The following is a 27,759-nucleotide window of genomic DNA, read 5'->3' as shown; positions in this document are numbered from 1 at the left end:
TTCATATGTTTTTCAAATAGAGTAAAAAGTCCCTACACATTAACAGGGAGTCTTTGAGTTGGAAAGGACCTCAGAGGCCATCTGGTTTAGATGGGAAATATGGAACTGTTGTTCCCGATTTGGTCTAAACTCTGCCCACACCCCAACCCCACTGCTTCTCAGAGAATGAACATCATAATTGATTCTTTATCTAAACAAGAATTTTCTTCAACTCTGCTGACAAGTATTCAACCACTAGTCCAAACTCGATGGAACAGTAGACCTGAGTTCAAATCCCAACTTGGACACTTGCTACTTATATATGACCTTGGACAAGGCATTTAACTCTTGCTTTTCTCAATTTCCCTATTTATAAATAGTACCTGCCTCAGAATGTTGTGAAGATGATCAAATGAGATAATATTTGTAAAGTGCTTTGAAACTGAATTTTTGGAAACTGAAATATTTGAAAACTTGAAAGCACTATATAAGTTCAAGTTATTTTTATTGTTGTTGTAATTGTCATTACTGAGAAAAAAAACTCAAGACTTCTCATGGTAGCCCATTTCACTTTAGAACAGTCCTCATTACAGTGGAGCCAGATCTTACATGTGTTTTCAGTTCTAAATTGAAGTTTAGAAACAACAGAGTGAACATCATATATGGTCAACATTACCCTTGTAAATAATCTAAATTTTTGAGAATGTCCAGTTCAATGTAATTCAAGCATTTGTAGCAGAAAATGTTAGTGTTTCTTTAAAAAGGAGGAAAACTATCTGCTATCAAAAGTTACCAATGTGAGATTGTAGCTATGGAAGCAACAGATGTGTCTGTATTGTTCATTACATGTAGCTCAGTTATGGATGAAGGAGGCAGTAACCAGGACTTCTCTTAGAAAAGAAGAAAACAATAACAAAGAGGAACATCGATGATTAGGGAAAAAACAAATGCCATTAAAACGGTTTCAGACCTAGATGTGATTACACCAGATGTCAATCTCACTACCTTATTTATTCTTTCTTCCTTACTCAGAGGCAAGAGAGGACAGAAGAAAGCAAAAGGAAACAGTGCAGTGGCCTTCTACCTGACCTGGAGAGCTAGGAAGGGCAGCTAACCTCTCCATAATGCTATCAGCCTTTCGAGAACAGATGGATTGTGGACATTCTAAAGTCCTACTTATTTTTTGAAATATTCACACTATGAGAGGACTGGTGGTAACTTTCAACAAATGGGAGAACCACAGATTCATATTTTCCAACTCACACTTGCTAGGAGAATCTGTCTCAGTGTTCTATACATAGTAGATTTTTGATAAATGTTTCTTGAGTTAAAGAAATGGAAAAATATGCAGGTATAGGCAGAACAAATGCCAATAAAGAGATAAAATTTAAAAATCCAGTTGAATAGAATATCCAAAAATTTAAGTGTTTTGAAATTATTTCAAAGTTTAATATGATACTGATAAATTACCTTTCAGCAATAGTTTTAATGGTAGTGAGCTCTTCACTATTTTTTTCTTCTGATATTTTTCTGGGCTTTAATTTCACATATAATATCTAGTAGTACAATAAATTTTTAACATTTTTGAGTAGCCTGTTTGGGTCTAATATTCCCGACTGACTGTAAAATATTGCTTTAAAAAATTTCCAACTCATTCTGTAGCATTATTAGAGTATTTAAAATTTACTTTTGAATCAATTCAATTCTATAGACATGAGATGTTAAACAAAAATGAAAAGATAAGAATGAAAAACAGTCCTTGCCATCAAGGAATTTATATTCTATTGGTAGGAATATAACATATGCAAATAGATAAACACAAGGCCATTTGAGAAAAGGGAGAACAGTAACAAGGAGGGGAAAGAGAAGGATAGAGAGATATGGAGAGATGAATCAAGAAAATATTCAGATTATGGATGGGACCTGAGCTGAGTCTGGAACCAAGCTAAAGATTCTAAGAATTAGGAAGATTAGGAAGGAATACATTACAGATATGGGGGAGAGCCAGTACACAGACACAGAAAAAGGACATGAATGGCCATGGTTGGGGAATAGCAGTATCGCAGTTTAATTAGAATGAAGAATGTATGAAGGGGAGGGACCATATTGTATAAAGCAGTGATGGGCAAACTATGGCCCACGGGCCAGATGCAGCCCCCTGAAATGTTCTATCCAGCCACGTAATGTTATTCCTAATCTGACAAATACAGTGAGTAGGATACAATACAATGAAACTTTGAAAAAGTTGCCTTAGAAACAGACGGGCAGATGAGCATTCCCTGTTCTTTGGCCCCCTCTTTAAAAAGTTTGTCCATCACTAGTATAAAGAACTAAATTGTGTTGAAATGCCAGATTGGCAAGTTTGTATTAATCCTAGAGACAGTGTTGTCCAGTAATTTTAGTCATCTATGACTCTTTCTGACACTATTTGGAGTTTTTCTTGGCAAAGATACTATAGTTGTTTGCCATTTTCTTCTCCCACTCATTTTTCAAATGAGGAAATCGAGGCAAACACAGTTAAGCATCTTGCCCAGGATCACATAGGTACTAAGTGTCTGAGGCTAGATTTGAACTCAGGAAGATGAGTCTTCCTGACCCCAGGCCTACCACTTTAAGTATTATACCACCTAAAGGCAATGGAGATCCTCTAAAGATTCTTGAGCAAAAGAGTAACTTCAGAAAGTTTACTTTGGAATAGAACATCCATTGTTATCTATTATGTTATATTCACCAGTCTCCATAATCAATATTGTCTAGGATGCTTTGCATGTATTATTCATGAAACACTTTAGAAATTAATGATTTGGGGCCAGCTAAGAGGCTCAGTGGATTGAAAATCAGGTCTAGAGACTGGAGGTCTTTAGTTCAAATCTAACCTGAAATACTTCCTAGCTATATGACCCTACACAAGTCTCTTAACCTCAATTGCCTAGCCCTTATTTATTTTCTGTCTTAGAACCAATACACTGTATCTCCTCTAAGACATGAGGTAAGAGTAAAAAAAAAAAATAAAACAATGAAATAATAAAATTTCCATGTCTGTCTGAAGCTCCATCTGAGATTGTGTTAGATGAAATGATGCAAAAACACAGAAAAACAATATAAAAAATGATAACAATAAAAATGAAAATAAAAAATTTGAATTTATATCTCTAGAAATATAATAGCAAAGTTAGCTCCCAAAGAAAAAATAGGGAAATGTGGTTCCCTCCTTTATTTGCACGGGCCACAGATCGTGGTTGTGAACATTGCATATATTATCAGATTTGGTTAATGTGTCAATTAAATTCCTGAGGGTTTTTTTTCTTTTTTTTTAAAGTCTATTAGGGAATAGTCAACTTTCTAGGTAAGTCATGGGAAATTAGAAAATTCCATTGACATAAGAAAGGTATCAATAAAACATTTAAAATAAATTTAAAACATCACGTAGCAATTGAAGAACAAAATAATTCAATAAGTTATATCTGTAGGACCTAGGTAGGCCTGAGATTATCTAAATTATAAATATTTTTAAATGCTCTAGAGATGTTAGTTGCAGTGCCAAACCTGAAGCCAAAAATAAATGAAAATTGGGTGCTCAGACCAATGATAATGATCTCAAACCTTTTGTCATGGTGTTCTTCTGACACATATAACAAGCTCAGTGAAAGCCATGTTCTGCTTCCCTATATTGTCCACTGGGACAAGTAGGACATCTGGTCCAAGGAACATGGTAATAACATGCTATTGTCAAAAAACAAGTGATACAGGCTAGTCTGGTTACAAGGAAACATTTGATGGAAAGAGTACTGAAGTGGTATAAAATCTGGCCTAGCCTGGAACTAAGACAACTCATTTCTCATTAGGGCTAATAGAAGTAGATAATAAGGAAAAACTATTTTTGCAGGACTGAATCTGTATAATCTCTTCTTCCCTACATAGGGGAGTAAAGGAGGCAAATCTCTTTCCAAAAATACTATATTTTGAAACAGCAGGTCTTTGGCTTCTTGCACTTACAATGGGAAGATTTTCAATGCTTTCCCTTAAGTGTGCCAGCTATTGCAGCTCTTCTAGACTTGGCATGAACATTGCTCGTTTCCTAAGTCCAAAGAGTGAAATATAACCGGGGGACAGCAGTAAAACTAAATAAATAAATAAGTGCAATGGTCACAAGAGCTATGCAGACAAATGCAAAGCATCTTTCACAAGGAGGAATAGCCAAAGGAGCCGAGTTAGGAGGAATATTTAGAAGAGTTGGGAAAATCTTGTGCAAATCACTTGAGCAGACAATAAATTATGGTATAAACATTTCTAAGACCTTTAGGCTTACACAACTTACTCAGTTTCTGAACTGTGGATATATTGCCTCTTTTCTTTTAAAAGCAAGTTAAAAGTTTCTTATAGGAACTTTTAGAGCATTTCCCAAAGGATAACAATCAAAAACAATTTGCTTGAATATTTTGATTTCACAAAAATGCAAAAATTTGGAAGAGCTGAGACATAGGATTAAATATATATGCCTAGTTTTAGCCACATATCATATAAAATGAGGCTTGGAGAGACTTACCTTTGCAGTTTCCTCGATAGGCAATTTCCAGCTGAGGATCCTTGCATTTGGCCCGTTGAAATTCACACCGGGATAAGAAGGTCCTTCCATCAGATGCACAGAGTGATTTCTGAGGGGATCCTGCACAGTCCAGGCTACACTCTTTATCTTTATCTTGGTCCACTCTCAAAAACTAAGAAAAAAAAAGGAGAGAAAAAAATACATCTTGAAAAAATAGTGATGTAAATTTAAAAAAGAGAGAAAAAACCAAATACATTAAAACCATATTATCAATTATTATCATGTATATCCTTCTGTATTTGTTTGGAAATGATTAGTGATCTCCATCAAGTTTTCACAGTCAATTGTCTCTTAATATAACAATAAAAACTGACATCTATGTTCCCCCATTCCCTACCCCCCTGTATTTCTGGAACTATGAAACATGATCAAATGAAATCTGCCATTATTGGTGAATGGAGTTGTTTATCTACTTCCCTTTGAAGCAGCAAAGCAGTGCGGTGGATAGGCCTGGAGTGATAATGAAGCATTCAAATATATCCTTTGACTCTTATTGGCTGTGTGATCTTGATCAAATTTCTATAATCCATATCCTAAACAATCAAATGAATAGGTAATTGAAAATCCTGTCTCCAATACTCACAACTGACTTTGTCTTTGGCTAGTTATAATCCTCTGTGCCTCAGTTTCCTCTGAGAAATTTAGGAGGTTGGACAAGATGACCTCTAAAGTCCCCTTTAGCTTCATATTAATGATCTCAAATACTGTGACTTACAATGATCTTACTAATTAAGATGAGCAAGTATTAATTAAAGGCCTAACTGAGCTATGCGTAAATAATCTAGGGGCTTAGTGATGGAGTGGGAAGGCAAAACACTACTCTCCACCCAGTCATCCACCATCCTGCTCCCATCTTCAGTCTTCTCATTCTAATCTATCTTCTACTTAGCTGTCTAACTGATTTTCTTAAAACACAGGTGTGATTATATCATTGCCCTAGTCAATAAATTCCACTGGTTCCCTATTGCCTCCAGGATCAAATATAAAATCTTTTGTTTCACTTTTAAAGCACCCTAAAACCTGGCCCCTTCCAAGCTTTCCAGTCTACCAGACATTCTATGATCCAGTAATACTGGCCTCACTGCTTTTCCTCATATGACACACTCAAATAATGGCCTCACAATTCCTTGTCCTGTCATATGTGTGGGAGGAGGGGTAGCAGGAGTAGCCTCAAGTACAAGAATCAAGAGTCTAGATGATTATGGAATCCAGTCCCCTTCTAGCGTTCAGGGAAAGGTCCCAGATTTTTGTAGTGCCTCTGCTTTCAAGATGCTCTAGCAATGTCCTATTCTCACCCAATCTAAGCATCTCCTGGACCAGGAAAGGGGTCATCTGGCTGGCTGTGACTCCTATTCTTCAATATGTCTCTTGATAATGGGACAACCTCACAACTTCCCCAAACCATTCCTGTGTCCAAGCATATGACTTTCCATTAATGTTGAGGATTAAAAATTGTGGGTTACCCCTACATCTCCCTCCTGGCTTCATCTTATGTGACAGATCCCTGGTTTTAGAGCCATTGTGGCAGGAGAGAAGTAGACAGTTCTTGGATCCTACTCCTCTAAATAGTGTCTATTTTCCCATCATCTATCTAATTTCACCCATATCTATCTTTCTATCATCTATCTAATAAACCATATCTATCTTTTTATCAAGTATGTATCTAATCAATCTTATCGATCTACCTATCTATAACTCATGGAATGACCTCTGAAGGAAGGTTTCACTATTATTTTTCTGTACACGGAGTTTGCCATCATGCCTGGTCCACAGTAGGTGAAGAAATGACTGGTGTTTAATGAATGTTCTAGACCCTAGTGATACAGTAGACCAAATGAACAATGACCGCCAATGAAGTACAGCTATTTCACAGGCCAAGGATCACCCATTGCTGATGCTATTCTGACCAAAAGTGACCTCAACAGTCTCATAAAACTCAGGGTAGGAGTGGAAAGTGGACTCTCTTTGGCAGGGCAGTAGATAGTACTACATAATTATTGCTGTGAAAATCATTTTGGTCATTTAAGCCATGAGTCCTGGCAAATGAGGAACTTGGAGGCTACAGCTAGGGCCAGTAGAAGTGTGATAAACTCCCTAAAGATAATCTAGGCCCATCCTGCTCCTGCACTCCTGGCACAAAGCTTACATTTGGTTGTTTTATTCTTCTTCTTGTTCTTTGTTACTTTTAGAATTAGCCTCTAAACTGCTGGCGCAATATTTCTAAGAAATCCATTCACCTAAGAGAGTAGCACTTTAGATAAATGAAAATAATTATTAAGTTATGTGGGTGTAGGAAAAAAGTGACATTTCCCTTTTCACCACAATCCTCAGAACTGGGCAGAGTAAGCACTAATTGTTTTTAAATGAATTTTGACAGAAAAGGAGTTTTGACACTCATTTTTCATTTGAATTAAAATGCATTTTAATTTCCTGGCACCAGAGGGCTAGTGTTCAGGAAGAGGCAAAACCAGGGTAGTCCTCAAACAAAATTTTCTAGCATCTGACTGTTTTCTGAATAAGCATTAAGGCATGAAAAGCATGTAGATGCCCAGGAGATAATCACTCTCTTGGGTATTGTAAGACAGAAGGAACAGTCCCTTAGAAATTTCATCCACCCACTAAAATGTTGCTTCAGTTTTACAAATTTTTCTAACATTGCTTCATTTCCCTCAATCCCAAACATTTGAGAATTTTGAGACTTGTTCTCAAAACACATAGCTGGATTTGGAGAGTTTAGCATTGCATAAGAGGAAGCAAAGAGAAAACAACAACAAGGGATTCAGTTTGATCATATCCCCAAATCATGACTCCTAATTTTAAATGAAAGCCTACCCTAGAAATAGTTCTTTTCTATTTTAGACAGAAGAGATAGGACAACCTAGATCCACTTAATTTTTGTGCTTAAGCTGTGGTCTATTTGCATTTCCTTAAATCTTAAGTGAGGAAATGCATATGACTTAGGGATAAGACATTGTAATTATCATTTTCTGCAAATGAAAAGAGACAACTTCCACATCTTTTATTAAAAAAATAAAAGTAGCATTCATGAGGTTGGAATTTGACCATAATTCTTGATAATTTAATGGCACAGGAGCTAACAATGAAAGCATTCTTTTCCAGCAATAAGAGAACATACTTTATGCACATGTTTTCCCTCTCTTTTTAATAATAGCAATTCCAAGAAAGGTTAGTTCAAGAAGGAAAGTAGTTTTTAAACTAAATTGTTTTCATTTTTAATTCAAGCTATTTTTTTAAAACCTGAATTTTTAATATTCCAGAAAATTCATCATTCCTGAAGATGCCTGATTGAGGAGCTTTGAATGAGTCAAAGAGCATTTGCCATTCCCTACTCAGAGGTCAAATTGCTCTCTTTAGATGCTAGCCTAATCATTTAACCTTCATATTTTAATTCTAATTGTCTCCATGTGGCCACCAAAATCAAATACAAAATTCTCCATTTGCATTGAAATCCCTACTTACTACTCTAGTCTTGTAATTGTCTTCCATCTTGACCCACATAATCTGCCGTTCAGTGACAGTAACCTCCTTTTTATTCTTTGCCCATCATACTCAATATCTCAACTCTAGACATTTTCTCTTGCTGTCCTCCATGCCTAGAACTGTCTCCTTCCTGGTTTTCACCTCTTAGCTTCTCTGGCTCCTTTCAAAACTCAACTAAAATCCTGCCATCTGCAAGGAGTCTTTCTCAGTCCTTAGTGTAATCATTCTGACATAATCATAATCTACAATTTACTCTAGACATATCCTGTTTGCGTATAGCCGTGTGAATAGTGTTTATCCACACCTTAGACTGTGAGGTCCTTGAGAGTCTTTTGCCTTTCTTGGAAAAAAATGTGGTGTACTTCTAGCCCTTAGCACAGTGCCTGGAATATATTAGGAGTTTAATAAATGATTGTTGATTGACTATTACAAAATTGTAATTGGATCACCTCTAGATTGTGAAGAAATCTCTAACTAGAATTTTGCATTGGCTTTATCTGGATTCTTTGTTAAGGTGAAAGAGGAAGAAATTTTAAAATGCAATTTTAAAATTTTCTTTTTTTCTTTTTTTTCAGATTTTATATTCATATGATTTTTAATATTCATTTTCTGAAATTTTGCAGTCCCTGTTCTTGCCCTCCCTCTCATGCATCTCCCTTCCCAAAAACGCAGGTAATATGATATAGGTTGTACATATATATGTATATATATAATACATATTTCCCTCTGTCATGTTGTGAAACAAAGCACATATTGCTTACATGAGAAAAATTCATGGAGACAATAAAGTGAAGAATGGTATGTTTCAATCTGCATTTGGATTCCATAAGAATTTATTTTTTGGACATCCAGGAGCTTATGCATCAGCACTCAATGAGTTAATCAGAAACATGTGGACTAAATTCACCATAACATACATGAAGGTGGAAGAGAGGGGAGGAAAGGAGGAGAAATGGGGAAATGCAACTGAAGACTCGACAATAAACTCCAAATATCTACTAAATAAGTTAAATATTTAATAATTTTCAAGCATCACTGAATTTGTCCACTTTATCAGCAGGTTGAAGCCTACTTTTTTTTAACCCTTACCTTCTGTCTTGAAATTGATAAGTATTGGTTCTAAAGCAGAAGAGAGGTAGAGGTAAGGGTAAGATAATTTTAGTTAAGTGACTTGTCTAAGGTCATACAGCTAAGAAGTGTCTGAGATCAGATTTGAAGAGCCTACTTTTTTTTTTTTAACTAGAAAAATAACCCATCAGGGCAATGCTGAGGAAAGTTTAGCAGGAAGGTATGGGACTATAGCTATGAGATTCCTGGGTACAGTGACTGACAAAATGATACTCCAGTTTCCTGAAAGGTGGAACAGCTTCCATATTTGCCCACCTTAATGTGGGGGAAAGCATACACGCTGGAAAAACATGCCTCAAGAAGTGATATGTACCCTGGATGTGGAATCAGTTCTGGTAGGGGTAGAGCTGACAATTATTTCTGAATGGATGATTTAGAAGAGGAAGGTTTTCTAAAGCTCTTTAAAGGAGGCAGAATTCCTTCATTTTGAAAACTAAGAACTAACATTTCAGAGACCAGGATGCAGAGCAAAGTGAGTAGGACCAGGAAGACAAGTTATATATTAACAATAACATTAATAAAAACAAACAATTTTGAAAAGCTTGAGAACTCTGATCAATTTAATGACCGACAGTGCTAAAAAAAAGACATATAATGGTTATGGGCTATATATCATTCTTAGACCATCTAAAAGTATTCATTGAAGTGTTACTATTCTTAATTAGCAACTTTTGTCTACATACGTTATAGTAGGAACTGAAGTACATCCACATTGATATTCTTAGGACAGGAACTAGATGCGATTTCATCCGTATAGGCTACTCCAGGATGACAACATCCCTCTGACATTGCAAAATGGACACCTTCTTAGCAATTTACAATGTAAGACAGTTGTTCAAAGTATTAAGGTAGAATGACATGTCCAAGATCACAGAACATGTATATATGAGAGGAGGAACTTGAACCCATCTCATCTTAGCCACTTATTAACTGTGTCACACTGGAAAAGCAATTTGTTTTATGACATCTCTGTCAGTTTCCTCATTTACAAAATGAGGATAATAATAACTAACACCTACTTCTTAGGGCTATTTTGAAGATATGATGAGATAATGTTCATAAAATGTTTTGCAAACCTTAAAGCACTACATAAGTGCTATTATCATTCTCTACCAATCAACACTATTTCATTGCTATTTTTGCTACAAATTAAGCCAGAAAAGAGAATAAAATTGCAGCTAAGAAGAAACAGTCCACAAGTTATCCTTGATAAGACAAAAAAATCATATGCTGATTTCATCGCATGATGAAAGGCAATAAGGAATGTCATTTCATGGTAATCTCTTGATCATTTTATTTTTTAATGCTCAGGAAAAGAGTAAGCAAATAGATATATATGAAGGTCATTACAGCTAACAATGGATTAAGAGCTGGTACATAAACTGAGAGAAAAATACTTTGAAAATTCTTACTATATCCCCCTAGACCGACACATCATATAGTGCAAAGGTGACTCAGTCACTCTAATAGGAAACTGGGTACATGGGAGGTCAGTAAAAGCATTTATACATCAGAAAATTAGGTGCAACATCAAGTAAAGTGTTTGACTCTTGTATTCTACTCAGAAGTCTCCCACTTTCTAAACGTTAATAATTTCTACAAGGAGAAAATTAGAAAGGTCTTGGATAATATGAGGACCAAATACTAAAATGAAATTGTCAAGTAGGAAACGATGGGTTACGGATATAGCAATTATTTCAGCATCTCTTTGGGGTACAAACTCAGCAGTGGTATGGCTGTATTAAAGGGCAGGCATTCTTTTAAAGCCCTTTGCACATAATTCCAAATCACCCTCCAGAATGGTTGGGTTAATTTAACGATGCCACCAGCTATATATATGTGTATGATCAACTTTAAGATATTTAAAGAAAGTTATTGTGCCCCTGCTAAGTTTTCTGTTTTCCAGTCAAAAACATTTCCAATTCCTTCATTTTTCCCTCGAATTGTAGGGTCTTGAAGCTATTCATCATTATCTTCATCCTTATCTGCCCTTCCTAAAAGTGTAGCCCAAAATAAACACAACACTGTACTCTGTATCTATCTAGAAATAAAGAACAGCATTGGCTATGTGAAAGTGCCAAATCATATCTCTCTTCCCAACTCTATACTGAGGAACTGATGAAGTTGAAAATCCCTGGAGTCACTTTCATTTATTGTTTTCAAGGATGTTATAGACATCCTATGTCAATGGCTACTTAGACATTTGATTTTCCTATTGAAGCCCATAAGCAGCTCTTCAAAATAATATTTTTGATGGTAATCTGTTACTTGGAGGGATCAAGCCTGAAATACGGGATTAGCACTGAAATGAAGAATGAGAGAGGATTTCTATACTCTAACAGTTAACCAAGAACCATTCCTCTACCATTTACCACAGTGTTACCTCACATTTTTCAGTGAAAACAACAATTTTTTCCCATGCCCTTCCTAGTCCTGAGCAGCATCAGTCTGCTTAAGGTGAAGATCAGAAAATGGAGAATAAGAAAATCATGTGGAGAGAGAGAATTTATTCTCAACCACCTACCAACCCACTTACCTACCTACCTACCTATCCATCTATATCTATCTATCTATCTATCTATCTATCTATCTATCTATCTATCTATCTATGTATCTGCTTATCTATCTATCTCTGTACCTTGGTATCTCTCTTTCTATCTACACATGCATATGTGTATATACATACATAGACACACAAATATATACAAATACATATATTTTATTTTTATATATTCACACACAAATATAAATATACACACATATACAAATAGATATATAGATATATAAATCCAAAGACAGAAGTGAGCCAGGTACTGCCCTCAACAAGTTTAATTAAGGACTCAGGAGTCCTTAAGTAAAGCTTCAGAACACCCAGAGATTTAAGTATGTATGCATGCAATATTCATAGCTTAAGGGGGCAGCTGGGTGGCTCAGTGGATTGAGAGCCAGGCCTACAGACCAGAGGTCCTAGGTTCAAATTTGGCCTCAGACACTTCCTAGAAGTGTGACCCTGGACAAGTCACTTGACCCCCATTGCCTAGCCCTTACCATTCTTCTGCCTTGGAGCCAATACAGAGTATTGATTCCAAGACAGAAAGTAAGGGCTTTAAATATATACATATATATTAATAGCTTAAAACTGGAAAGTACCTCAGAAGTCATCTAGTTAAAAAAATATCATTGTGACCAATTTAAATTGATTCAAGCACATCAGCTGATATTAACTCAGGTCACTTGAAACTCACACTGCCTACCTCACAAGGCTGGTATGGGGGAAAATATGCTGTATCAAACCTTAAAAGCAGTGTATGTTATTATCATTGCTATTGCCTAGTTATTATGGCTGCTAATGCCATATATTGCTTTCAAATGGTGAGCTGCTGTAAGAAGCAAAAGAGTTAAGATTAGTTGTTTCCATAGCATTTGAATAATGCTGAGATTAGCTAATAGCAGTCTCAGGAGTCATTCCATTTTCTCTCTCAGTTCTTCTACTCTTTCTATGTAAAATACATTATATAAAAGGGTGTTTAAATGGTACGTTTCCAAAGACCTCTTAAAAACATCACTTCTCAAAAAAGCCTTTTCTTTTAAGAATTAGGAAAGTAAAATCTAAAGTACTCATACGAAACCATCCTCCCCCTTCCTTTATTTTGTGTAAAGGGAAGGACATTTTTCATGGCAACACTTTGTAGAGCAGTAGACCTGTGATTTCAATGCTAATCAGAACTTCTTTTAATCTTCAAATATTACTTGGAACACTGAGGAGTTAAATGATTTGACCAAGGTCACACAGTCAGTATATCAGAGACTCGAGACTTCTTCATGACTTAGCAAGCTTCCTGTTCCCTTTCCAATGTGCCACATTCCTTACTTATCATATTTTTATTTTTAAAGAGGTCTTGTTGGACTTATCATTACTCTATAATTAGGGTATCATGAGACAAGTATGTTATAAATGAAAGGTTCGGGAAAAATAATCAAAAGACTTTCCCTACAGTCCCTGTTCAGCCACTAACTACGTACCTGTATAATCTTTGGCATTATATTTCAACCTTCTGCATCCCTTTTCCCTCATTCTTAAAACAGGAATCATAACAACTTCTTCTGCTACTTCACAGAATTGTTATAGAAAAGTGCTTTGTAAACTTTAAATAACTATATAAATGGGGCAGTTGGGTGGCTCAGGAGATCGAGATCCAGGCCCAGAGATGAGAGGTCTTGGGTTCAAATTTGGCCACAGATATTTTTTAGCTGGGTGATCCTTGGCAGGTCACTAAACCTCTATTGCCTATCCTTTACCTTTCTTCTGCCTTGGAATTGATTAATTCTAAAAAAAAAAGGCAAGGATAAATTTAAATTATTATAATTATATTAATTTTCTTATTGATCCTAGCCTATGATTTGATTTAGAAATGGAAAACTGGGAATAGAAACTAAAATCCTCTCTACCTATATACAACAGGAACTGTCTGCAACCAAGAGGCCGAATGAGTTTCCTAAATCACTGAAAGTTTCCCTATCTTGCCAGTAGTCATACTGCTAATAGTGTGTCAGAGATAGGATTTGAACCCGGTCTTTCCTGATGTTTAGCAAAACTTTAGCAAAACTAATGACATATAAATAGCATTATCAAACAAAAATATTCAACCAACTGATCTTTAAGTCCTAAATCTATAATTCTGAGTGTTAGAAATTGAGTATAAAAAAGAGCAGGCTAAGAAAATGAAAGTTCCATACAGTTTTCTTCAGCCTATATTAAGTTTCTAGCTAGAAATAGCATTTGTAGCCTTTATTTCATCTCGGTAGGTGCCAGTTTTAGAATGAGTTCAATAAATGTATGTTGCTTATTTGCTTGATTGATAGAGATTTAACTTGATTCCATTTTTAGCTTTCAAAAGACATTTCTAAACTAGGAGTATTCTGAGCCTTCATGGATAATGAAAATCTTGGCTGCTGTCTATAGGAGTTGAAGTAGGACAACCACGAGGATAGTGGGCAAAAGAAATACTTTAAGGAGGCACTAAAAAAGCCTAGCTGCAGATGATGTGGGAAAGCTGTGGAATGCAAGGAAACTCAATCTTAGATGAGCTGACCTCATCATGTGCATCCCTTGGAAAAGAGAGTAACATGAGTATGATGGTGTCACATGGTAACTAAGCAGTCACCAGAGGCTTCAAGGCTCAAAAAGAATGGTGACAAGGAAAGAAATGTGCAATCTATACCCATCCATATATGTATGAGCATATGTAATACATATATTATTTAATAATATCACAGCATATTAACTGGATAATTAATATTCTGTAATCTCAATATAAAATAAATAAATAATAATAGTATAATATAAAGTTATACATATATTATGTTGAGGATGGAGAAAATAGCAGCTGTAGGATTAGGAAGGACTTCATGTAGGAGGAGGCAGTACTTGAGCTAAATTCCAGGGGAAGTTAGGGATTTTGAGAGACAAAGGTGAGAAAGGAATATATACCAGGAGTTGGAGCCACCCTATACAAAGGTATGGAGATAGGACATGGAATGTTATACTTGAAGAATAGAGAAAGCCAATTCAGCTTGTCGAGTGTACAGAGGGGAGAAATGTGTAAAAATATCTGGAAGGAAAGTTAAAATCACATTATGAAAGATTTAAAATGCCAACCAGTCCTAGAGGCAATAGGGAGACTCTGGAGATTAAGAAGTAGTGGAGTGTGACATGGGCTGGCATGTACTTTAGGAATATCATCACTTGGGCAACTCTTTGGAGGATGGATTGGAGTAAAGAAAGACCTACAGAAGGAAGACTATCAGGAGGTTACTGAAATAGTCCATGTGAGAGATAACTTGGGCCTGAATGAGGCAGTTCTGTGAGTAGAGAGAAAATGACCCATGCAAAAGAGGTGGAAAAGGCAGAATAGATAAAACCTGGCAACTAATTAGATATGTGAGGTAGGATAAAGTGTGGAGTCGAGTCTGTGAACCTGGGTAATTTTGGAAGGATGGGGAGAGTCTCAATAAGAAAAGAGATGTTTGGATCAGTGTGGATTCGGGGGCATTGGGAAAAAATGTGTTCTATTTTGGACATGTTGAGTTTGCAATGACTGTGAATTATCCTGGTCAAAATAGCTAGGAGGCAGTTGGCGATGCAGGAGCTCAGGAGAGAGACAGAATAGAGAGAGAGGGGAAAAAAGGGTCCAGGATAGTCTTGGTATACATCCCTTGTTATGGAACAGGATAGGGATAGCAATGCTAAAAAAGAGATCAAAGAATCCACAAATACTATGTATATACATGCATACATATTCAATTACTCTGTATATATATATTATGTATGTATGTAATTTCTCTATATGCATATATAAATGCAGACGTATACAATGTCTCTATACCTCTGTAGTTATTTTATAATTATGTACATTCTCTATTTAGAGATCCTATATTTTAAAATACAGTCTTTAAATGTATCTATATAATTATAGATATACAGATAGCAAATGGAGATACATTTTATATATAGCTATAATAAAAGTAGCTAACATTTAGGAATCACTTCAATATTCATAAAGCACTTTTCTCTCAACAACCTTTTTAACAAATCAAATATAAACATCAGTCTCTCTATTAAAGTCTAATACTTGGGGCAGCTATGTGTTTCAGTGGATCAAATCCCAAGCCCAGAGATGGGAGATCCTGAGTTCAATTTTTACCTCAGACCCTTAGCAAGTCACTTAATCCCTATTGCTTAGCCCTTAGCACTCTTCTGCCTTAGAGCCAATACACAGTATTGATTCTAAGATGGAAGGTAAGGTTGTTTTTTTAAAGTCTTACTCTGTAACTTTTCATTAATGCTGATGGATTAAATGGTCGTGCCATCAAGATTCAAACTCTTTTCTATCCAATCAAGATGTAAATGTTTCAAATAGAGTACCAAGAAGGGACTGTAAGTCTGCCATCTAAGACCATCCTTTTTAAGTTTGGAAAGACTCATCACAAGAAGATTGGATATCAAGTGATAATTATTGTGTTCACAGAACACATGAAAATGATCTAAGATGGCATAAAAATATTACAATTGGCATCAATGGAACAAATCAATGAAATCCTTTTGAGATTCCATATCTTTCTGATGATTGACTAAAGCAGAATGTTTGCATGTAAGACATGATTATGAATAGGATCATAGAATTTAGAGTAAAAAAGGTGCCTAGACTTGATATATTCCTACCCTTTTATTTTACAAATGAGAAAAGATTATATTTAACATGAACAGTATTCAGATTAACATAAGGCAAAAACATCCTAAGAACTAGCACTATCCTAAAGTGCAATGGGCCAGTTATCTCTCTCTCCTTCTATCCCACCTCCAAGAAAGGCTAGAATAATGGCAATAATGTCAAAGAGTTAACTCTCATTCAGGTAGAGATCACATTGTTGTTTGTCCTTTGTACCTGAAGAGAATCAATGACATCATGATATTGGGGTAAGGGTACAGTATATTCATATATAGATAATTGGATAGCCACTTAAGCACCTTTCAGTTCTAAATTTCTGTTATTCTAGGAAAGTAAGGTCTAGAGATATTAACCAACTTCCCCCAAGCTCAGACTGGTGGTCCCTGTAAAGGATAGATTTGAAGCCTCACCCACTGAATATTTGTGTGTCTGTGTATATAGATAGAGATAGAGATAGAGATAGAGATAGAGATAGAGATAGAGATAGAGATAGAGATAGAGATAGAGATAGAGATAGAGATAGAGATATAGAGATATAGAGATATAGATACAGATAGATACACACAGAAATAAACAGTCAAATGATTAATGGCACAGGGAGCACAGTAAAAAGAATACTGGCTCTAAAGTCAAAAGACGTAATTCAAATCCCCTCCCAGGTTCTCACTATCTGTGTGAACTTGAGTAAGCAATTTAACCTTCTTGTGCCTCAGTTTCCTCACTGTATAATGAGGAAGTTAAATTGGGGATAGCCTCTGTGGGCCCCTTGTCTATGACAACTTGAGAAGAAGAGAAAGAAGGAAATTTGCGACTGCTTCCTCTACTACAAATGACCATCAACCCGAGATGCATTTGATACTGATGCTTAGCATCTAATGATGTTTGATTTCATCATGTACATAATCTTTTTATTATTTATCAATCCCTATGTGTTTATCTTAGATGATAAGCTTCTATGATCATAGTCATTAAATAAATAGAAGTAAAAGATAATGAAATATGTTTTTATGATGATGATTATGATGATAATTAAAACTACTGTTTTTGAGAAGCTCACCGATACATGAAGAAGCCTTTTCCTATCTCAGTTCAAATTAAGGTGGAATTATGCAACTACTGCCAAGAGGGAAAAAAAGGGAAGAATGTCTTAGGGAAACAAAGATTATTATGAATCCCTTCTCCTATATCAAAACAGGTGAGGAGGAATTATTCACACTTTTATAAGATTGTAGAACAACCCTGATGGAGAGTAACATGACAAACTTATTTTCACTTCTTAAAATGGTGTTAGAGATTGAATATATCAGACACAAATGAACTTTTATCTCTGAATAAGGAACAGATTGTTTCCAGTGAAAGTATGTACATACTTTGAGACATTCTCTTTCCTCCCCAAATACCTCTCTACTATTATTATCCAGTCCTGTTTATCCTCAGTTACAGGTTCTTGAAAGACAGTTACATTATTCTAAAATGTCCACCACATTCCTCCAGTCCTTTTTATTTTCTATTTATTTTTATCCTCATGATACCCTGTGTGTATCATTTATGCTGTGGAAAAAGCCTGTGACTATTTATTGGATTGGAAGATTTCAGAAAGTTGGAATTCCTGGCTGCCAATAGGAGGAATCACTGTTAAAAATATTATATTACATCCAGCTCATAAGTGATATTTTAAACCTCTTTTTCAGGCAAATGCACAATATAAAATAGAGACTTAGTAAATATTTATTAAATGAATTAATGCACTTATACTAGTGTTTGTTGAATGTGGGGTGTCTGACCTAATACAACTTGGCCATGCTCAGGAGCAAAAGACATTTAATCTTGTTCCAGTGCTGCCATTTACAAGCATGATTTCTGAGGATACTAGGAAAACCTTAAGACTGATCATTCATGAAATGGCTGGGGTAAACAAAGGTCAGAGGAGGGAGGAATTGAAGGCAAGACCCAAAAAGACTTTTGTCCATTACAAAAACTTCCATTTAAACACATTATGTTCAAGTCACTGTTCTCTTTGGTGGAGATACAAAGTTAAAGTGCACTCCCTCTCTCCACTCCCTCAAGAAACTTACTTTGTAAATAGAAATGTAATCAAAATATTTTTAAAATACAAGATAACGTTAGGGGGGACAGCAGAAGCTAGAGAGAACAGACAAGATAAATATAGAAGAAAACAAGGGATTCGAAGAGGATAAAGAAAGAGTATATTCCATCAATATGAAGGCAAGGAGTAGAGAGATGGGATACTGAGCCTCAGAAATAGCAAGGAGGCCAGTTTTTTTCAGGACTACAGAGTGAGCAGAGGGGAACATTGTATAATAAGATTGGAAAGGCATATTAGGAAATGATTGCAAGGTGACAAATTCCAAAGAAAAGTTCATATTTGATCCTAAAGGTTGTAGGGACCCCCTGGAGTTCACTGAGTAGATGTATAGGAGACAGAGTGCTGAAGAGAGTGAAGGTCAGATTTGTGCTTTACTTTGATAGTCGAGGCAAGAGATGGTAAGACCTGAACTAGGATGGAACAAAAAAAAAATGTGCTCTTCAAATTTAAATCCAGGTGGGTAAGCTCGAGATTTAAGGACACAGGACACCTAATTGTTGGCTGGAAAGAGTCCAGTTGGAACAGAAAGTAATATAGCATTAACAATGTACTCACATAACTTTCTGTTAGGTAATTGAAGGTTTTTTAAATCTTTATTTCTTTAACTTCTAGCAAAGAATAATATGAGGTATAATTTTAGCTTAAGGAGGGTTTTTAGGATTCATTCCTAGGCATCTATAGAAACAGCAGAGAAATTCCTTATTTGGACTGCAAGTGTATAACTGACATTCACCAATATTCACTTTAAATTCACAGTAAAATGTACAGATGTTTGTATCTCAGTTGATGGAGAGAAGAGAGAACATCAGAATCATTCCACACAGCTTTCACATACAGCACTGGAGAGGCTACGAAGGCAAACATCGATTACCAAGATTACCAATTTACTCTAACTCTGCCCTAGATTTGTAGTGAGAGAAGCTGAATTTGCATTCTGAATCTGCCACTACCTTGTGACCTTGGACAAATTATTCAACGTTTAGGTACATTTTTCTCATTTGATAAATTAAAGCATTAGACTAGATAACTTTTTTGTTTTCCTTTTTTTTTTTAAGCCTTTACCTTCTCTCTTGGAATCAATACTGTGTATTGGTTCCAAGGCAGGAGAGTGGGAAAGGCTGGGCAATGGGAGTTAAGTGATTTGCCCAGGGTCACACAGTTAAGAAGTGTCTGAGTCCAGATTTAAATTCAGAAACTCCTGTCTCTAGGCTTGGCTCTCCATTCTCCATTCACTGACCCATCCAGCTGCCCCTGCTCCCCCACCGCACACACACCAAAGACTAAATGACTTCTAAGAAAGATCTCATCTGTTCTACCTCTAAGTCTATGATCTTAATTTCCAAGAATTTATAAGGCAGTTAGGTAGAACAGCACCAGCCCTGGAATCAGGAGGATCTGAGTTCAAATCTGGACTCAGACACTTGCTAGCTGTGTGACCCTGGGCAAGTCACTTAACGCTGTTTGCCTCAGTGTTCTCATCTGTAAAATGAGCCGAAGAAGGAAATGAAAAACCATTCCGGTATCTCTGCCAAGAAAACCCCATATGGGGTCACAAAGAGTCAGACATGACTAATAGACTTAACAAAAAGAAAGCCAGAGACAAAGTTCCATTTTTCATTTCACTCTCTTTTGCATGAAGTTCAGTGTCTGCTCCCACTTCAGCACAATCCAGAAGAAGAAAGTGCTCAAGAACTCATTTTCCCCTCTCTTCTTGGTTTATATAACCTAATAGATTCTTCACATTTTTAGCATACTTTGTTTACATTATGAGATAGCTAGGGAAGCACGTCTTTCAAAGAGAATTTCTTTCCTGGGTCCTTGAGATGGAACATCTGAATCTCTTGATGCTCTCACATCACTATGCTGAATTATCTTGATTACTGAAACGTGTAAATAGAACTTCAGAGATATTTAGAAACAATTCAGGAAAGCCGGCATACACTACACATAAGCTGATTCTGTAATACATCATCTGACACCTCTTAAGTATGTTGGGGTTTTTTCTTTTCACCTTTCTTCCCTCAGGTACAAAGACAATCATGATTCTAAACTATGCTGCCAGCATCCCTTATTCGTTTATGTTTTGCATCAATCTAAACAAAGAAAATATCCTATCATCTAACTGAGCACCACATGCCCCACTCATAAACTTTTGAAGCATATTTTAAAAAAACAAATATAGTCAGATCTATATGTTTAAACTGTTATGATATAAAAGTTTCACTTGAAGTTACTGGTTTGTAACTCAGAATGTATTTTCCCACAGAAACAGTATTTTAAATGGTAGTTAACCAATACAACTCTATTTAAACCATGATATAACAAGAGTACTCAATATTCAGAGGAAAAAATAGCACAAATTGTTGTAATACTCCTAATGAAATGAAGCAAAATAAAATAAAATTGAATAAGAAATTATTTATCTTCAATTCTGGCACTTTTATTAGAGATGAATGAGAAGGTAAATGGTATCTTACTGATAAGAGCATTCTGGTCACTTTCATGGGCTTTAGACATTGACCTCCCACCTCCAGTGCTTTGAATTTTCACTTCAACAGGAATGACTTTCTTTATTTAAATAAAATTGTATCCCTAGTACCAAAGCTACCCTTACTATTTCAGTTCAGTATGCACTTATTAAGCCCCACCTACATGCGAAAAAGAGGTAGCTAGATAGCTCAGTTGTTAGTGTTGGACGTGCAGTCAGGAAGACCTGAGTTCGAATCAGACCTCAGACACTTACTAGCTGTGTGACCCTGGGCAAGTCATTGTTTGCCTTAATTCAGTGGAGGTGGAAATGACAAACCTCTTTGTCTATCTTTGCCAAAGAAAATCCTATACAGGGTAATGAAGAGTTGGATGTGTCTGAATAACTAAACAACAAGAAAGCACTTTGTAAGCCTCTGTTAATACCACAATGGAATACAAAAAAGTCTTTACCTCCAAGAAGAACAGAAAATAAATAAGCATTTATATAATATCTTCTATGTGCCATGCACTGCACTACATACTTTATAAATATTATCTCATGTGATCTTCACAAGAAATCTGGCAATTAAGTGTTGCTATTATTCCTTTTTTACAATTATGGAAATTGAGATGAAGTTTAAGTGACTTGACCAAGATAACATAGCTAGTGTTTGAAGTCAAATTTGAACTCAACTCTTCCTGACTCTGAGTTATACTATCATTTTGGGAGGACTCACAAATAGAAAAGATAGGAGGAATTATTTTCCTGAAGTAATGGTGCAGGACTGAAAGAGGAGTAGAGGAAGGAATTTGTCTAAGGTAGAATAAATTGAATTGTGAACAGTAAAAGTCAGAGAAAGGGAAAAGATCATGGTGTATGTATGACCATCTGAAGTAGATTTAAAGCACCATTCAAAAGAAGTCATGAGAAATACAACTAATTTTCCTAGTCGCCAGAAAATAACCATGGTCAATGTCAGTAATTGAAAAAAGAAAGGAGGCAGCACAGCATAGTGGAAATCGTGCTGCTTTGAAGTCAAAAGACTTGAGTTTGAATCCTGCCTTTGACACTACTTGTATGACCTTGGTTCAGTCATTTCATCTCTTCAGATTTAAGTTTCTTCCTATGTAAAATGAGGGGGGTGGACTAGATGATCTCCAAGTTCCTTCACAGTTATAGATCTATCAACCTAAGTAGAAATGGTTATATTTTTTTCCATGCTACAGTTTTGGAGAGGACACATGCTAGCAAACATCTCCAAACTCTAATTTTGAGTTGAAAATGGCAGTCTCCTAATAAATGAAAACTTGAGAGAAGACATGTCCTACTATTCTTACATCCCTTATTAAAAGGGCATGTTTTCATCATTTCTTTAGCTGCCAAGTTTCCTAACTCTGGGCTCCATTTGGAGAAGCAGAGATTCTGTGTGAAGGCTGATTTACCTCTGAATTTATCATGTTTCATTACCATAGAATTATATGGTGTATATAGTTAGACACATTCAGCCTATGGAAGTTATTCCTCCCTTTCATCATGAAAGAAAGCATTGTCCAAGTGGCAAGAGCAGATACAATTGTGGTAATTACTTCCTCCAGTTAGGTGCATGTCTGAATGGAGGAAAGAAGAGTGGCATTCTCCTGGACCCTGTGCTTCTGATGGTCGAGAGAGATCCACTGGCTATAGCTGAAGGATATTTTTTTTTCCATTTTAGCATACATACTAGAGAAGTAGCCAGGTGGAAAAATGGTATCCACTCCTATATCAGAAGTAACTCCTTTGTAGAACAACTTTATACTCTTCCTCACTTTTCAGATCAAATATAAAATCCGCTGTTTGACATTCAAAGTCTTTCAAAATCTGGACCCCATTTCCATTTCCACTGTCTTTAAATCTTGATCCTCTCATATACTCTGTAATTTAGTGACCTTGGCAATCGTATTGTCTCTCACATAAACAATCTACTTCCCAAATCCAGGAATTTTCAATAATCTTCCCCCCCACCACCCGGCATGGAATGCCTCCTCACTTCTTTGGATGCCTAGTCCCAGACAAAATCCTGCCTTCTGCAAAAAGCCATTTCTTATCTCCTTTAATGCTAGTGCTTTCTCGCTGTTGATTACTTCTAATTTATTAAATATATATTTATATATGTACATATATGTCATATATGTATGCAAACTTATTTGTATGTAGTGGTTTGCCTGCTGTCTCCTCTATTCGAGTGAGCTCCTCCAGAGTAAAGACCGCCTTTTGCTTTACTTTGTCTCAAACTAGTGTTTTGCACAGTATCTACACATAGTAGGCACTTAATAAATAAATGTTCGTTGATCGATTCAGAATTATACTGGACAAAAGAGTAGCTGCTGTCTCACCCTTCCATTGCTTCCTTCCCTACATTGATTAGGGAGGTGGGAAATGAGAGTGTAGACAGAATCATAATACATCAATTTAGATAAGAATATGGTTATCTTCTCAATTTTCAATAGTTCTATTGCACTGCCTCCAGTTTAACTAGCCTACAGGACAAGGTTAGCAATAAGAATCCTCCTACAAAAAAAAAGGAGCAGCTCCTTTGAACAGTAATCTAAAATCTATTTCATACTATTCCAGTGAGGGGTTAGAGGAAGTCATATTCAGTTTGTAACCATTTATCAAAAATCAGGCTGCTGCATTGGCTTACCCTACTGAAGTCCTTGAGCTAAAGGCCAAAACAGCCTAGCTGGGTGTTGAATTCCAAGGAAGAGGAGGCGTCATCTCTTTGTATTAATGTGGTTAATGGACCAGGTGTTTCCTATGGTACCATATGTGTGTGCAGGTGTGTGTCTGCTAAAAACCTTTGTGTATAAAAACTCCTAAATTGGAACAAATGAAGAGGTTATCCCAGCAACTGTTCCCACATGCCCAGCCTCTTGGTTTCAAGACTGTTTGTTATTCTGCCAGTTCATAGAGGCTAAACTCACTCATGATACTTAAGGAGGAGAAGTATTCCTAATAACATCTGGTGTAACTATTCAAAGGACTTGCCAAGATGGAGACCAACGTGACTGGAACACTGTCAAACCAAGAAAACAGTGAGGTTTATAATGGAAACTGAGACAGGGCTTTAATTTAGGATGGTTCCATTCCATCATAATGATTCTGCAATCAAAACATTTCAGTGTTACTGGTTCCATGGCTGTTGACAGTGCAAAATTACAAAAAGCAGCTACTGCATTCACCCAGCTTGTGTTTTCTGAAGGAAACGTTATCCCGTTAAGAAGGGTTGCTGAAAACCTGTATATGGTGCTACTGAATGGCAACAATCACTTTTGTTTCTTTAGCAACAAGGCCTTCTTTAACCAAAAGATGTGTAGCTAATCCAAAACTGCCCATGAAATATCTCATTTTGGACACTGTTTAACCAAGAAGGGGGAAGGAAAATGGCTGGCTTGCACCATTTCTTGAAAAATAAAATTATATCCAGATTTGTCAACATGCCTGCCAAACTTCAACCCAACCTGACTTAAACTAGCCAGAAATTAAAATGACTATAAATTGGATATTAGGATGGGAAGCCTGACAGAGCCTTAAGTAAAATGTTGCTATGCCGTGCTATTATAGATGTGGTAAAATTTGAAGCCAAATCTTATCAGAGAGTGATGCTCTTCATTTTCATGCGCAACCACTAAATGGAGAAACCTTGACCTTTACATTTGGGGCTCTGCTTTGTTGCTTTGGTTCTGAACGAGAGTTAATTACTTCAGAAAAGATGAATGCATAACAGTAATTGTGAAAATTTCCTCCCATTTGTTTGAATAGTATACAGTTTGAATAGCTTATTGACTAACACGTAATAAGCATTTGGTAAGTGTTGATTGATTATTGAGAAATTTTTTAAAGTATCTCAATATATAAATTCAAATCTGTGTGATCAATCTCCTACTTAACTATACTTTAGACCTGTTCAGGTAATTCTAATAATATTGCCATTATTCAAATATTTTTGGAAGTGTTAATTTTTTTATTCAAGTATGATATTTTTTGTTGAATCACCCTCATTACTTCAGAGTCACAGAGCTCATATGCTCTATTTCTGTATTGCAGTCTTTTTTTTTTTAAGAACATAAGCTCTTTGAGGGCAGGGACTGTCTCTATTATTGCATCTGTACCTCCAATGCACAGCACAGGCAGAACACTTGGCAAATTTTAAGTATTTAATGCATGTGTTTTTTTCATTCATTTATTTATTCATTCCATTAATTCATTTATTTTCACATTTCTTTTTCAACTCTGAAATTACTTCATCCTAATAACCTTTTGAGATGTAGTCAACAGGTATCCATCTTTCTAAAGATCTGTCATTTTATCACACCAATAGAAGTTGCAACCCCTCTGTGGTTTAATAGATAGTCTTTGTGATTTATTATGGCCAAAAAAAAGTTTAAAAAATGATAATAGTATTCACTTGAGGACCAGACTTCTGGTGATGTCTCTCTGAATTTCAGTTTGGTTGCTCCTCAAAATCTGTCAGAACTTTTGCTTCACTGGTACAATTTTGAGGAATCTAAGGTTACTATGACATCACAATGAGACATCAGAGCAGTACTTTTAATTGAGGAGAGCGTCTCCTAAAGTGACAGTACAAGAGAAAAGAGCATGGAAATTGCAATCAGAAGACCACAAACTTCAAAATTCAGTTCTGTCATGAAATAACTAAAAGGACATACATGCAAAAAACAAACAAAAAAAACAACAACAAAAACCCAGCTCTCAGTTTGCTCACCTGTAAATTGACCATAGTAAGACTTGCCCTGACTCACTTATTAGAGTTGTTGTAAAGCAAGTGCTTTAAAAACCGCTAAGGTGCTACATAAATAGGAGCAATTGTTATTATTATGGCATTTTTGTCTGGAATTCTCTTTCCCTTTTATCTTTATTACAGTCTACATTTTCTCAAACTTATTAATACACATCTATTCTATTAGTATATAGACTTCCATGGGGCAGAAACCATGCTGTTTTTCATCAACTGTCACCCAGGACAGATTGACACATAATAGTTACTTAATTCTTATTCAAATCGATTCAACTGTTAAATTATTATTCCCATTATATATGGTATATGTTTTTGTTCCTATTATGTATAATTCTAATTGTCAGATTATCATTTAGCAGAAAAGAAAAATGAAGCCCAGAAATTGGTAGACTTTCAAGCTCATAGTAAACTGGTAGCAAAGCTGGGACTAGAATACAAGTTCCCTGAACCCCATTTGTTTATATTTAACAGAAACTAACCAGTAGGAATAATGTCTTCTAATTCACCATTATCTAGCATCTTTGAACCAAAAAAATAAAAACAAAAAGCTCAGTAGCTTCACAATGGTAAGCCTTCTAGGCCATATAGTAATTTTTCAATCAGTGGAGCATTTATCACCATGAAATGGATAATTATGTTCCTGCTTTCATTTTATTGGTCAACTACCACCAGAATGTATCACACATCTCAACGGAATATATTTTTTCTGTTCAACCACTGGTTTGTGTCAAAGAAGATTGGATAAACAAATAACAATGGGAACTTGGCTTCTATTAACCATGCTGATATGTAATTTTCTACATGTTACTGTAATCTTTCCTGCCTTTACCAACTAAAACAATTTGATAGCTAAAAGAGAAAACGCTGTCTGAAACTAGGGTACAATTCTACATATTCATTATTGATACAGTGATGACTATGCGCTTTATATTTCTATGTAGATGTGGGAGGGAGGAGAGAGGCAGGCACAGAAAATGTTTCCATAAGTGGCAAGTCAGGACTTCTATCCTTAAATGGCCATTGGACTTATGAATAGTTTCGATGAAACTATTGAAGAAACTGTGTATTCCCAAAATTCCCTGGTCTACACATGCTTAGTACACAAGTTACCCTACGTACGCACAGTAGTTGTACGTAGTAAATGTTCAGTATATACTTACTGAATTCTCATACTAATCAACAAAAAAAGAGAAGGGAAAGGATTCCATTCTAAATAAGAAGCAAGAATGTACTCAGCTACATGGTGCAGTGAGACAGAGTGCTAGATCTAAGATCAGGAAATCCTGAGTTCAAATCTGAATTCAGACTCCAAGTAACTGTGTAACTATGTGCCAGTCTCTCAACAGTCTCTTAGACTCAGTTTTTTCATCGGAAAAATGGGGATAGTAATGGCACCAATCTTCCCTTGGATCCTTATGAGGACAAAATGATATCATATTTGTAAAAAATATTTTTAAATTCTTGGAGTTATATAAATTCTAGCCGGAAGAAGCACAATAGAGGCATTTTCCGAATGTAAAGGATATTTGAGTAGTGATGGATGAGAGGTAAAGGTCATTAAACATCAATAGCCTTAGTCTTAGAGGCGTGGAAGACCCTAAAGAATCAGATAGAGAGTAAGAAAAAGGAGTTACCAAAAACCAAAAGAATTAGGCAGTTGCAATTGTCGTAAATAAGCAATCTATGAACCTACAAGTTTCATTTCAGGTTGGGTTTATAATTTCTAAAGCTCTGATTCTCATATCATTTTAGCTTATTTTGGTTCAGTGGTTTCCAATATGACCAGCAAGCTAATATCTCCTTGAGGACAGTAAAATGAAATCACAATTAGCTGAAGACAAATAGCCCTTTTACCTCCACAGCCAGTAAGATTAGAAACACTAACCCTGCTTGTTTGTGGAACTGTTTTAACTAGTGGATCAAATTAATGTTTGGATTGAAATT

The 27,759-nt window shown here is 35.9% G+C and overlaps 1 protein-coding gene across 1 annotated transcript in view; it reads right to left on the bottom strand.

Annotated features, from left to right (window-relative positions):
- SMOC2 (SPARC related modular calcium binding 2) overlaps positions 1 to 27,759 on the bottom strand; it is a 277,433-nt gene that overhangs the window by 184,132 nt on the left and 65,542 nt on the right. The window contains 1 exon segment of the mRNA XM_044675484.1: positions 4,526 to 4,697. Within this exon segment, the coding sequence (XP_044531419.1) occupies positions 4,526 to 4,697 (172 nt within the window).

Source organism: Gracilinanus agilis, chromosome 4, assembly GCF_016433145.1.
Source record: "Gracilinanus agilis isolate LMUSP501 chromosome 4, AgileGrace, whole genome shotgun sequence".
Lineage (NCBI taxonomy): Eukaryota > Metazoa > Chordata > Mammalia > Didelphimorphia > Didelphidae > Gracilinanus > Gracilinanus agilis.
The sequence above is the reverse complement of the archived record's forward strand: the minus strand, read 5'-3'. Positions and strand labels throughout refer to the sequence as shown.